At 40.3% G+C, this 12,804-nt stretch overlaps 1 protein-coding gene across 2 annotated transcripts in view; it reads left to right on the forward strand.

The window, feature by feature from the left end:
• The first annotated feature begins 336 nt into the window (after window positions 1-336).
• Window positions 337-12,804, forward strand: part of LOC139764556 (ATP-dependent RNA helicase DDX54) — a 46,310-nt gene continuing 33,842 nt past the window's right edge. The window contains exons 1-5 of one of the 2 annotated variants that reach the window (XM_071691329.1): window positions 337-472; window positions 1,792-1,985; window positions 2,122-2,199; window positions 6,163-6,330; window positions 10,794-10,927. In XM_071691329.1, the coding sequence (XP_071547430.1) occupies window positions 1,854-1,985; window positions 2,122-2,199; window positions 6,163-6,330; window positions 10,794-10,927 (512 nt within the window). In that variant the 5' untranslated portion in view covers window positions 337-472; window positions 1,792-1,853. Of the gene's footprint in view, window positions 473-616; window positions 704-1,791; window positions 1,986-2,121; window positions 2,200-6,162; window positions 6,331-10,793; window positions 10,928-12,804 lie in introns of those variants that run through there. The other variant, XM_071691331.1, reaches the window with a different exon arrangement.

A 12,804-nucleotide genomic window follows, 5' to 3' on the forward strand; every position in this document is an offset into this window, starting at 1 on the left:
CTGCTGGTTCTTTAATCGTCTGACCGGAGTTCGTCGCCATTCTTTCCCGGACAAAACCTAAACTCTGAACTAAACAAAAACCTAGCCAAACTTTTAAAAGTCCTAACCTAGGTTGAAATATATCCTAAAGTTACTTCGAGAGGTTTCGTGTGAAATTGACGGTCCCAAAGCCAACAGTAATCGAGGACATGTACTAGTTCTCGAAACGCTCATTTTAGTGAGCCCGCCTGCTTTATTTTTGATTAATTACGAAATTACAAGGGCTTTTCATCATAGCAGGCTAATCTCCATTAATCATTTCACATATTCTTAAAATCTACCGTTAATGTTGTGATACTTTTTTTTCCTAGCCTTGCCAATTCGCTGATGTATTTGATCGCTACGCTGATATGTGGTCGGTATTACAAATGATCGCTGAGGGTGTCCGGTGCCTACAAGTATATACACGTGGTGATACCTAAACAGGAAGCGGGTATGTACTTTTAAATGTTTTGGAAAAGTAAGCTAGATAGATTATCTTTTGATCAGAGCGTAAGTTTTGAATAGAAGAAAAGTTTATGAATTTTATTTTCACTTAATACCTAAGAGTTGAATTTTCCTGTAGCCACAACCACTAGCGTCTAACCCTGACAGCAGCTGTGGTTGAGGTATAATTACATTTAGTTGATTTCCAGTTCAGGATCCTCAGGAGCTTATTGGTTCTGTAAGAATATGTTTGCCTTGAGTTTGTATAGATCACTGAAATTATATTTTTGTACTTGAATTTTATTTCGGCAAAATATTCATGTCCACTATGTATGTACTTTGCCAAATAAAATCACGTTCAGACTCGTATCTTGCCCGATCTGTTTTTGAAAGATTCATATTTACAGCTATCACGATCTCTGTAAGACTTCCAAATCTTCATTGCCCCATTGCCCAAAGTGCATTTAATTTTACATAGATAAACTTAGAGGCTGTGTCCTCTCGTTCCTACGTAGTCTGCCAAATCTCTTCTTGGTTATGCTAGATAAATCTTTGTCATCGTAATCATGAATAATTCTTCTATCATTTCTGCTCTTTATAGTTATTATTATAGTCTGGGTAGTTTCAGTTTGTGGTTCTCGCTGAACAACAAATACCATTCAATAACACATAAAACCACACGATAAAAGTCATAGTGAAATTTTATGCACATCTTCAGCAGCAATGCAGTCATGTAAAAAGGGTATTTTTTTATGAGGAATTAGTGCAGAAGGTATCTCATAACTTGAATACCACCAGCTACCTCTGGATTTCAAGAGGATTGGCTCTTTTTGGGATAAACATGTTTTCTTTCCAAGGAGACGACTAGCTTCTCATGCCCAGCCCAGTTGGGAGCTTTCAAAAGCCTTAGAGCTTTTAAAGTCTAGTACTTTTTTTTGGCAATTATGCATTGTTGTTTTTGTATCTAAATTTTGATGAATTACAATTAAGCATGGTATTATCATCATAGTTATATAAACAGTGAAGAGCAGTATGTAAAAAAAGATTTTTGTTTTATTTTTCATAATTTTCACCACCAGGAGAATTCATGATAATGTTTAGAAATATCTTTGAACTAAATAAGTTTATTTTTCAGGTCAAGTTTTGCTTGGTTGCAGTGCAGTACAACTGTACCAATCTCTATTCGGGTTGAATAATTCTTTTTACAGAAATTTTCGATGTTTTGGATTTCAGACTAGACTAGCAAAATATCACTTGGCCTAACTTTGATAGAATTGTTAGTCATACAGAAATACACATTCACCTCATAACCTAATTTCGCTTCAGGTATAACTTGCAGTAATCACAGAACGTATGTAGTCATCTTTAACAAGCAGAAACGATAGACAATGGCTGAAAAGCTAGAAGGATGGGGGGCAACAGATGCTCCTTTAGATGGATATGCATCAGAGAGAGAACTAGACACACGCCAGCTGATTGCCAAGAAAAATCGGAAAAACAAAAAGTCTGGGGGTTTCCAGGTTAGACAAAGAATGTCACATTTTCAGGTGTCTTGTGTTGAAAAGTATTATATCAAATAATATGCCCTTTAAGTGGGTAAACTACGTCCATCACTATAAACAGAATGTAATGTTTATTGGAATCTTGTTTTCATAGGTCATGGGCCTTAGCAAAGCAGTGTTCCAGGGGGTTATGAGGAAAGGCTACAAAGTTCCTACTCCCATTCAGCGCAAGGTCAGTGTCAAGTGATTTTTAATAATAACTGGTAAAACTGCTGTAGAATACAAATCCTATGCACAGCTAGGGTAATAGATTTGCAGTCGGCTCCAAATCCTTGATACAATCTGGTGAAATGAAAAATCAACGGTTTGGTAAACCATTTATTTGCAATCTTTGTGATTACATTTCCATCAGAATGATAACAAAGTACTTTTTTTGTATAGCTGAGGGAGTACCTCATTAAGGGAATTATTTCTTTACAGTCTTAACATTGTTATTTATGAACTTTATTTACTTTTATTTATTTTACTTTGTCGCTGTCTCCCGCGTTAGCGAGATAGCGCAAGGAAACAGACGAAAGAATGGCCCAACCCGCCCACATACACATGTATATACATACACGTCCACACACGCAAATATACATACCTATACATCTCAATGTACATATATATATACACACACAGACATATACATATATACACATGTACATAATTCATACTGTCTGCCTTTATTTGTTCCCATCGCTACCTCGCCACACATGGAATAACAACCCCCTCCCCCCTCATGTGTGCGAGGTAGTGCTAGGAAAAGACACCAAAGGCCCCATTCGTTCACACTCAGTCTCTAGCTGTCATGTAATAATGCACCGAAACCACAGCTCCCTTTCCACATCGAGGCCCCACACAACTTTCCATGGTTTACCCCAGACACTTCACATGCCCTGGTTCAATCCATTGACAGCACATTGACCCCGATATACCACATCGTTCCAATTCACTCTATTCCTTGCACGCCTTTCACCCTCCTGCATGTTCAGGCCCCGATCATTCAAAATCTTCTTCACTCCATCTTTCCACCTCCAATTTGGTCTCCCACTTCTCCTCGCTCCCTCCACCTCTGACACATATACCCTCTTGGTCAATCTTTCCTCACTCATTCTCTCCATGTGACCAAACCATTTCAAAACCCTCTTCTGCTCTCTCAACCACACTCTTTTTATTTCCACACATCTCTCTTACCCTTACATTACTTACTCGATCAAACCACCTCACACCACATATTGTCCTCACACATCTCATTTCCAGCACATCCACCCTCTTGCGCCCAACTGTATCCATAGCCCATGCCTCGCAACCATACAACATTGTTGGAACCACTATTCCTTCAAACATACCCATTTTTGCTTTCCGAGATAATGTTCTCGACTTCCAAACATTCTTCAAGGCTCCCAGAATTTTCGCCCCCTCCCCCACCCTATGATTCACTTCCGCTTCCATGGTTCCATCCGCTGCCAGATCCACTCCCAGATATCTAAAACACTTTACTTCCTCCAGTTTTTCTCCATTCAAACTTACCTCCCAATTGACTTGACCCTCAACCCTACTGTACCTAATAAGCTTGCTCTTATTCACATTTACTCTTAACTTTCTTCTTTCACACACTTTACCAAACTCAGTCACCAGCTTCTGCAGTTTCTTACATGAATCAGCCACCAGCGCTGTATCATCAGCGAACAACAACTGACTCACTTCCCAAGCTCTCTCATCCACAACAGACTGCATACTTGCCCCTCTTTCCAAAACTCTTGCATTCACCTCCCTAACAACCCCATCCATAAACAAATTAAACAACCATGGAGACATCACACACCCCTGCCACAAACCTACATTCACTGAGAACCAATCACTTTCCTCTCTTCCTACACGTACACATGCCTTACATCCTCGATAAAAACTTTTCAGTGCTTCTAACAACTTGCCTCCCACACCATATATTCTTAATACCTTCCACAGAGCATCTCTATCAACTCTATCATATGCCTTCTCCAGATCCATAAATGCTACATACAAATCCATTTGTTTTTCTAAGTATTTCTCACATACATTCTTCAAAGCAAACACCTGATCCACACATCCTCTACCACTTCTGAAACCACACTGCTCTTCCCCAATCTGATGCTCTGTACATGCCTTCACCCTCTCAATCAATACCCTCCCATATAATTTACCAGGAATACTCAACAAACTTATACCTCTGTAATTTGAGCACTCACTCTTATCCCCTTTGCCTTTGTACAATGGCATTATGCAAGCATTCCACCAATCCTCAGGCACCTCACCATGAATCATACATACATTAAATAACCTTACCAACCAGTCAACAACACAGTCACCCCCTTTTTTAATAAATTCCACTGCAACACCATCCAAACCTGCTGCCTTGCTGGTTTTCATCTTCCGTAAAGCTTTTACTATCTCTTCTCTATTTACCAAATCATTTTCCCTAACCCTCTCACTTTGCACACCACCTCAACCAAAACACCCAATATCTGCCACTCTATCATCAAACACAATTCAACAAACCTTCAAAATACTCACTCCATCACCACTACTTGTTATCATCTCCCCATTAGCCCCCTTCACTGAAGTTCCCATTTGTTCCCTTGTCTTACGCACTTTATTTACCTCCTTCCAAAACATCTTTTTATTCTCCCTGAAATTTAATACTCTCTCACCCCAACTCTCATTTGCCCTCTTTTTCACCTCTTGCACCTTTCTCTTAACCTCCTGCCTCTTTCTTTTATACCTCTCCCACTCATTTGCATTTTTTCCCTGCAAAAATCGTCCAAATGCCTCTCTCTTCTCTTTCACTAATAATCTTACTTCATCCCACCACTCACTACCTTTTCTAATCAACCCACCTTCCACGCTTCTCATGCCACAAGCATCCTTTGCGCAAGCCATCACTGCTTCCCTAAGTACATCCCGTTTCCTCCCCCACTCCCCTTACCTCCTTTGTTCTCACCTTTTTCCATTCTGTACTCAGTCTCTCCTGGTACTTCCTCACACAAATCTCCTTCCCAAGCTCACTTACTCTCACCACTCTCTTCACCCCAACATTCTCTCTTCTTTTCTGAAAACCCCCACAAATCTTCACCTTCGCCTCCACAAGATAATGATCAGAAATCCCTCCAGTTGCACCTCTCAGCACATTAGCATCCAAAAGTCTCTCTTTCATGTGTCTATCAATTAACACGTAATCCAATAACGCTCTCTGGCCATCTCTCCTACTTACCTACGTATACTTATGTATATCTCGCTTTTTAAACCAGGTATTCCCAATCACCAGTTATTTTTCAGCACATAAATCTACAAGCTCTTCACCATTTCCATTTACAACACTGAACACTCCATGTATACCAATTATTCCCTCAACTGCCACATTACTCACCTTTGCATTCAAATCACCCATCACTATAACCCGGTCTTGTGCATCAAAACCACTAACACACTCATTCAGCTGCTCCCAAAACACTCCATGTATACCAATTATTCCCTCTTATTCTATCTTCATAGAATAACCTTAACTCATGTGGGTGTAGGTATCATTTGTATAAGTTGGTTAGACAGCTCTTTTATATACATGATTGTAAAGTTCTATAAAAATGTTGGCCCATTGGCTGTATGACAGATTTAACATAATGTGGTGAATTTGTAGTTATATGTAGACAATATTATTCCTTGGGATAGGGGAGAAAGAATACTTCCCACTTATTCCCTGTGTGTCGTAGAAGGCGACTAAAAGGGAAGGGAGCAGGGAGTTCGAAATCCTCCCCTCTCGTTTTCAATTTTCCAAAAGAAGGAACAGAGAAGGGGGCCAAGTGAGGATATTCCCTCTAAGGCTCAGTCCTCTGTTCTTAACGCTACCTTGCTAACGTGGGAAGTGGTGAATATGTATGAAAAATGTAGACATTATACTGTCTTTTCTCCCTGCAGACAATACCCTTAATATCTTCATTGAATAACCATAACTTATGTGGGTGTTGGTATCATTTGTATAAGTTGGTTAGACAGCTCCTTTATATACATTTTTGTAAAGTTCTGTAAAAATCTTGGCCCATTGGCTGTAAGACAGATGTAACATTAGGTGGTGAATTTGTAGTTATATGTAGAAATATATTGTCTTTTCTCCCTGCAGACGATACCCTTAATTTTGGAAGGTAAGGATGTTGTGGCTATGGCAAGAACAGGAAGTGGAAAGACAGCTTGTTTCCTCATACCCTTATTTGAAAAGTTGCGGACCCATTCTGCCAAGACTGGTGCACGTGCTCTTATTCTTTCACCCACACGTGAGTTAGCCTTACAGGTATGTAGTCTATCCATATCCAAAAAACTTTTCATTTTATTGAACATATATTTGATATTGTGTGGGGCCTGGATGTGGAAAGGGAGCTGTGGTTTCGGTGCATTATTACATGACAGCTAGAGACTGAGTGTGAACGAATGGGGCCTTTGGTGTCTTTTCCTAGCGCTTCCTCACACACATGAGGGGGGAGGGGGTTATTATTCCATGTGTGGCGAGGTGGCGATGGGAACGAATAAAGGCAGACTATGAATTGTGTACATGTGTATATATGTATATGTCTGTGTGTATATATATGTGTACATTGAGATGTATAGGTATGTATATTTGCGTGTGTGGACGTGTATGTATATACATGTGTATGTGGGCGGGTTGAGCCATTCTTTCGTCTGTTTCCTTGCGCTACCTCGCTAACGCGGGAGACAGCGACAAAGCAAAATAATAATAATAATAGATTTTACTCATTTTCTATATCCACAATTGTCACACATACAGAAGTCAGACATAACCATTTTGGGAGTGAGAAGAGATTAAGTTGTTATTAAGTCTTAATTAAAGAAAGTTATTAAGACTTAATTAAAGAAAGACATGCATATAAGATAATGCAATGATTGTGATTGTTCAAGTTAGCTGCATTTGATCTAATGCTATGATTGTGATTATTCAAGTTAGCTGCATTTGATATTGGTTATTCTAGATTAGGTTAATTTCATTCTAAGGATACTTTTCATTGTTAAGGTCATAAAATCATGTTCTGTGAACTTTTCTTTATAACCATTTCAGCTTTGCAAATTTATGCCATAATTTATGACCTTGTGGTATAATCCAAACAAATGAGTAGGTATTTTTCCCGCAAGTTACACAGTGCTTTCAATAAATGTGTCTTGGGCAATCGCATGTTTACCAAATGGCGTCCTAGCTTCGTCTCTTTAATGTATATCAACTGACTGTTATATTTCTCTCTTGTGGCTCCCCTGATGATGTGATTATTACACGAAAGTGCACTTGGGAACTTATCGTGTTTCATTTTCCCCGTGGGCTCATAGGAATATCTTGATCACGCACAAGATTGTGATCCTTTCCTATATATATGGGTATGTTTGAAGGAATAGTGGTTCCAACAATGTTATATGGTTACGAGGCGTGGGCTATGGATAGAGTTGTGCGCAGGAGTGTGCTGGAAATGAGATGTTTGAGGACAATATGTGGTGTGAGGTGGTTCGATCGAGTAAGTAATGTAAGGGTAAGAGAGATGTGTGGTAATAAAAAGAGTGTGGTTGAGAGAGCAGAAGAGGGTGTTTTGAAATGGTTGGTCACATGGAGAGAATCAGTGAGGAAAGATTAACCAAGAGGATATATGTGTCAGAGGTGGAGGGAACGAGGAGAAGTGGGAGACGAAGTTGGAGGTGGAAAGATGGAGTGAAAAAGATTTTGAGTGATCGGGGCCTGAACATGCAGGAGGGTGAAAGGAGTGCAAGGAATAGAGTGAATTGGAACGATGTGGTATACCGGGGTCGACGTGCTGTCAATGGATTGAACCAGGGCGTGAAGCGTCTGGGGTAAATCATGGAAAGTTTTGCGGGGGCCTGGATGTGGAAAGGGAGCTGTGGTTTCAGTGCATTATTACATGACAGCTAGAGACTGAGTGTGAACGAATGGGGCCTTTGTTGTCTTTTCCTAGCGCTACCTCACACACATGAGGGGGGAGGGGGTTGTTATTTTGTGTGTGGCGAGGTGGCGATGGGAATGAATAAAGGCAGACTATGGATTATGTACATGTGTATATATGTATATGTCTGTGTGTGTATATATATGTATACGTTGAGATGTATAGGTATGTATATTTGCGTGTGTGGACGTGTATGTATATACGTGTATGTGGGTGGGTTGGGCCATTCTTTCGTCTGTTTCCTTGTGCTACCTCGCTAATGCGGGAGGAATATATATATTTATTTATTTATTTATTTTGCTTTGTCGCTGTATATATATATATACACAGGTTGAGTATCCTTTATCCAAAATGCCTGGGACCAGAAGTGTTTTGGATTTTGGAAATATATGCATACACATAATGAATTATGGAAAACAGGATGATATGGAAAGAATCAAGTTAGAGCTGAGACATACCTCAACATTTCGACTGTTCACCGGTCTTCCTCAGGAGATACTGATTCCCACATTCAGTAGGGCCATATTCCCCAGCATGTGATGGCTACCTGCTTGGAAGCCTTGGCATGTCGCTCTCTGATTGGATCGCTTGTCCTGCTGCCCCCACTCATTCACAGTAATCTCCACTGCCTAACATGACAAGCAGATGAAACGAGACCTTGTGTTAACGTTGTCTTTGGTATCGATTTAAGCCACTTCCAACTTTTTTTATTTGTTTGCTTAGGCCCTTGTACAGTATTCTCACCTGTCCCACTACATGGATTTGCAGTTATGAGTTCTACTCTGTTTACATCGTGCTGAGACTTTCACAATGTAAATAAAGTGGAACTTGTCACTGCAAATCCATGTAGTGGGACCAGGCGAGAATACTGCATGAGGGCCAAAAGAAACAAATAAGAAAGATTAGAAATGCCTTACATCACTACCAAAGACAACGTTAACACAAGGTCTGGTTTCATCTGCTAGTCACGTCAAGCAGTGGAGATCTCTGTGAAAGAGTGGAAGTAGCAGGACAAGCGATCTAATCAGAAAGCAACACGCCAAGGCATCTGACTGGGCGACCATCACTTGCAGGAAAATATGGTCCCACTGAATGCTAGAATCAGTATCTCCTGAGGAAGACTATTGAATGGTCGAAACTTTGAGGTATGTGTCAGCTCTAACCCATTTGTTTCCATACCATCCTGTTTTCCACATGATGGATGATAGATAATGAGATACTTGGGGATGGAACACAAGTCTAAACACAAAATCCATTTATGTTTCATATACTGCTTTTACACATAGCCTGAAGGTAATTTATGCAATAATTTTTATCATTTGGCACATGAAATAAAGTCTTTGTAACATTGAACCATCGGAAGGCTAACGTGTCACAGCCTCAGCCTTTTTAAATGTTTCCCCCAGAGTTGTCTGCCTCATTATCATTGTTTTTTGTCTTAGAAGCTGAAAATGGAGAAAAACTGGAGGAAGTGAAGTGTTTTAGATATCTGGGAGTGGATCTGTCAGCGGATGGAACCATGGAAGCGGAAGTGGATCATAGGGTGGGGGAGGGGGCGAAAATTTTGGGAGCCTTGAAAAGTGTGTGGAAGTCGAGAACATTATCCCGGAAAGCAAAAATGGGTATGTTTGAAGGAATAGTGGTTCCAACAATGTTGTATGGTTGCGAGGCGTGGGCTATGGATAGAGTTGTGCGCAGGAGGATGGATGTGCTGGAAATGAGATGTTTGAGGACAATGTGTGGTGTGAGGTGGTTTGATCGAGTAAGTAACGTAAGGGTAAGAGAGATGTGTGGAAATAAAAAGAGCGTGGTTGAGAGAGCAGAAGAGGGTGTTTTGAAATGGTTTGGGCACATGGAGAGAATGAGTGAGGAAAGATTGACCAAGAGGATATACGTGTCGGAGGTGGAGGGAACGAGGAGAAGAGGGAGACCAAATTGGAGGTGGAAAGATGGAGTGAAAAGGATTTTGTGTGATCGGGGCCTGAACTTGCAGGAGGGTGAAAGGAGGGCAAGAAATAGAGCGAATTGGAGTGATGTGGTATACAGGGGTTGACGTGCTGTCAGTGGATTGAATCAAGGCATGTGAAGCGTCCGGGGTAAACCATGGAAAGCTGTGTAGGTATCTATATTTGCGTGTGTGGACGTGTGTATGTACATGTGTATGGGGGGGGGTTGGGCCATTTCTTTCGTCTGTTTCCTTGCGCTACCTCGCAAACGCGGGAGACAGCGACAAAGTATAAAAAAAAAAAAAAAAAAAAAATTACTTGTTCTGTTATGATTGCATGCTGCTCTAGTCCTTCAATAAGTCCTTCATAAATTTTTACCATGTCATCTATAGTCACTTTTTCTGCTGTGTTTACGAAGTCATCCTTAATGTCTCTTATCACGATCACCTTACCTTTATTCAGAAACATTTGAGCTATTTCACTATCGGTCAGTGAATGAACAACTGGAATCTCATTATCTGCAGGCCTTTTTGACATTTTCAACAGTATCTTTGTACCACAGAGCAGAAAAACATAGAGTAATGTACGTAGGTTGGGGGTTGACAATGGCTAGTAACAAACTGGCGCTAACAGAGCATCAGAGTCCAGCATGGGCAAGTGAGGTCAGATTTGGAATTTTCCATTTATAACATCAAGTCACTGCTCAAAAGTTTCAGATTTTGGAGCATTTTGGATTTTTGGATTAGGGATGCTCAACCTGTAAATAAAATATGCAAAATGAAAGTATAATACTGCTTAGATTTGCCAGCTATATTTTAGTAGTTTAATCATATAGTTTTATCTTCTTACAGACTCTCAAGTTTACTAAGGAACTTGGCCGTTTCACAGGATTACGAGTGGCAGTAATACTGGGTGGAGATAGCATTGAGGGACAGTTTGCAGCATTACATGAAAATCCAGATATCATCATTGGAACTCCAGGAAGGTAACTTGATAATTTCTTTAGTTTTATTGGATTATATCATTATGATCCTAATTGATTTCATTGTTTTTAGACATTCAGGCTTCATGTGTATTAAACCAGCCCAAGAGATGACAGTTTGAAAATCAGTTTCATATGTCAGAAATTAAGCCACATTTGTGACATTAAACCTTCACACCATCATTCGAATTCAAGGCTGATGTTTGATTCTACATCTTATCCCTGGAAGTCTCAAACAACCTAACAACCAGTTGAAAATAATATTACACATGGCAGTCACTCATAAATCATCAGTGAAAACTGCAACAACTAATGTACAGTAGTCAGTTTTATAGTTAAAAAAAATTCTTGTATTATTGTTTATATTTGCAATGATACTCTCAAAACCTTCCACAAAGCATCTCTGTCAACCCTATCATACACCCTCTCCAGATCCATAAATGCCTCATACAAATCCATCTGTTTTTCTAAGTATTTCTCACATACATTCTTCAAAGCAAATACCTGATCCACACATCCTCTACCACTTCTGAAACCACAGTGCTCTTCCCCAATCTGATGCTCTGTACATGCCTTCACCCTCTTAATCAATACACTCCCATATAATTTCCCAGGAATACTCAACAGACTTATGCCTCTGTAATTTGAACACTCACTTTTATACCCTTTGCCTTTGTACATTGGCCCTATGCATGCATTCCGCCACTCCTCAGGCACTTCACCATGATCCATACACACATTGAATATCCTTACCAACCAATCAACAACACAGTCACCCCCTTTTTGTATAGATTTCACTGCAGTGCTGTCCAAACCCACTGCCTTGCTGGCTTTCATCTTCTGCAAAGCTTTTATTATCTCTTCTCTGTTCACCAAACCCTTCTTCCTAACCCTCTCACTTCGCACACCAACCTGACCAAAAACCCCTATATCTGCCACTCTATCATCAAACACATTCAACAGACCTTCAAAAAATTCACTTCATCTCCTTCTCACTTCATCACTACTTGTGAAAATTTTTTCCAAGGATGTAAGGCACGTATACAAGTAGGAAGAGGAAAGTGGTTGGTTCCCAATGAATGTTGGTTTGCAGCAAGGGTTTGAAGTGTCTCCATGGTTTAATTTGTTTATGGATGGAGTGGTTAGGCAGGTGAATGCAAGAGTTTTGGAGAGAGGGGCAAGTATGCAGTCTGTCATAGATGAGGGCCTGGGAAGTGAGTCAGTTGTTGTTCACTGATGATACAGCTCTGGTGGCTGATCTGGGTGAGAAACTGCAGAAGTTAGTGACTGTGTTTGGTATAGTGTGTGAAAGAAGAAAGTTGAGAGTAAATGTGAATAAGAGCAAGGTTATTAGGTTCAGTAGGGTTGAGGGACAAGTTAATTGGGAGGTAAGTTTGAATGGAGAAAAAATGGAGGAAGTGAAGTGTTTTGGATATCTGGGAGTGGACTTAGCAGCAGATGGAACCATGGAAGCAGAAGTGAGTCACAGAGTTGGGGAGGGAGCAAAGGTTCTGGGAGCAGTGAATAATGTGTGGAAGGCAAGAACGTTATCTCGGAAAGCAAAAATGGGTGTGTTTGAAGGAACAGTGGTTCTAACAATGTTGTATTTTTGCAAGGCATGGGCTATAGATAGGGTTGTTTGGAGGAGGGTGGATGTGTTGGAAATGAAATGTTTGAGGACAGTATGTGGTGTGAGGTGGTTTGATCGAGTAAGTAATGAAAGGGTAAGAGAGATGTGTGGTAATAAAAAGAGTGTGGTTGAAAGAGCAGAGGAGGGTGTGTTGAAATGGTTTGGACACATGGAGAGAATGAGTGAGGAAAGATTGACGAAGAGGATATACGTGTCAGAGGTAGAGGGAATGAGAAGTGGGAGATTGATT

Source organism: Panulirus ornatus, chromosome 50 (genome assembly GCF_036320965.1).
Source record: "Panulirus ornatus isolate Po-2019 chromosome 50, ASM3632096v1, whole genome shotgun sequence".
NCBI lineage: Eukaryota > Metazoa > Arthropoda > Malacostraca > Decapoda > Palinuridae > Panulirus > Panulirus ornatus.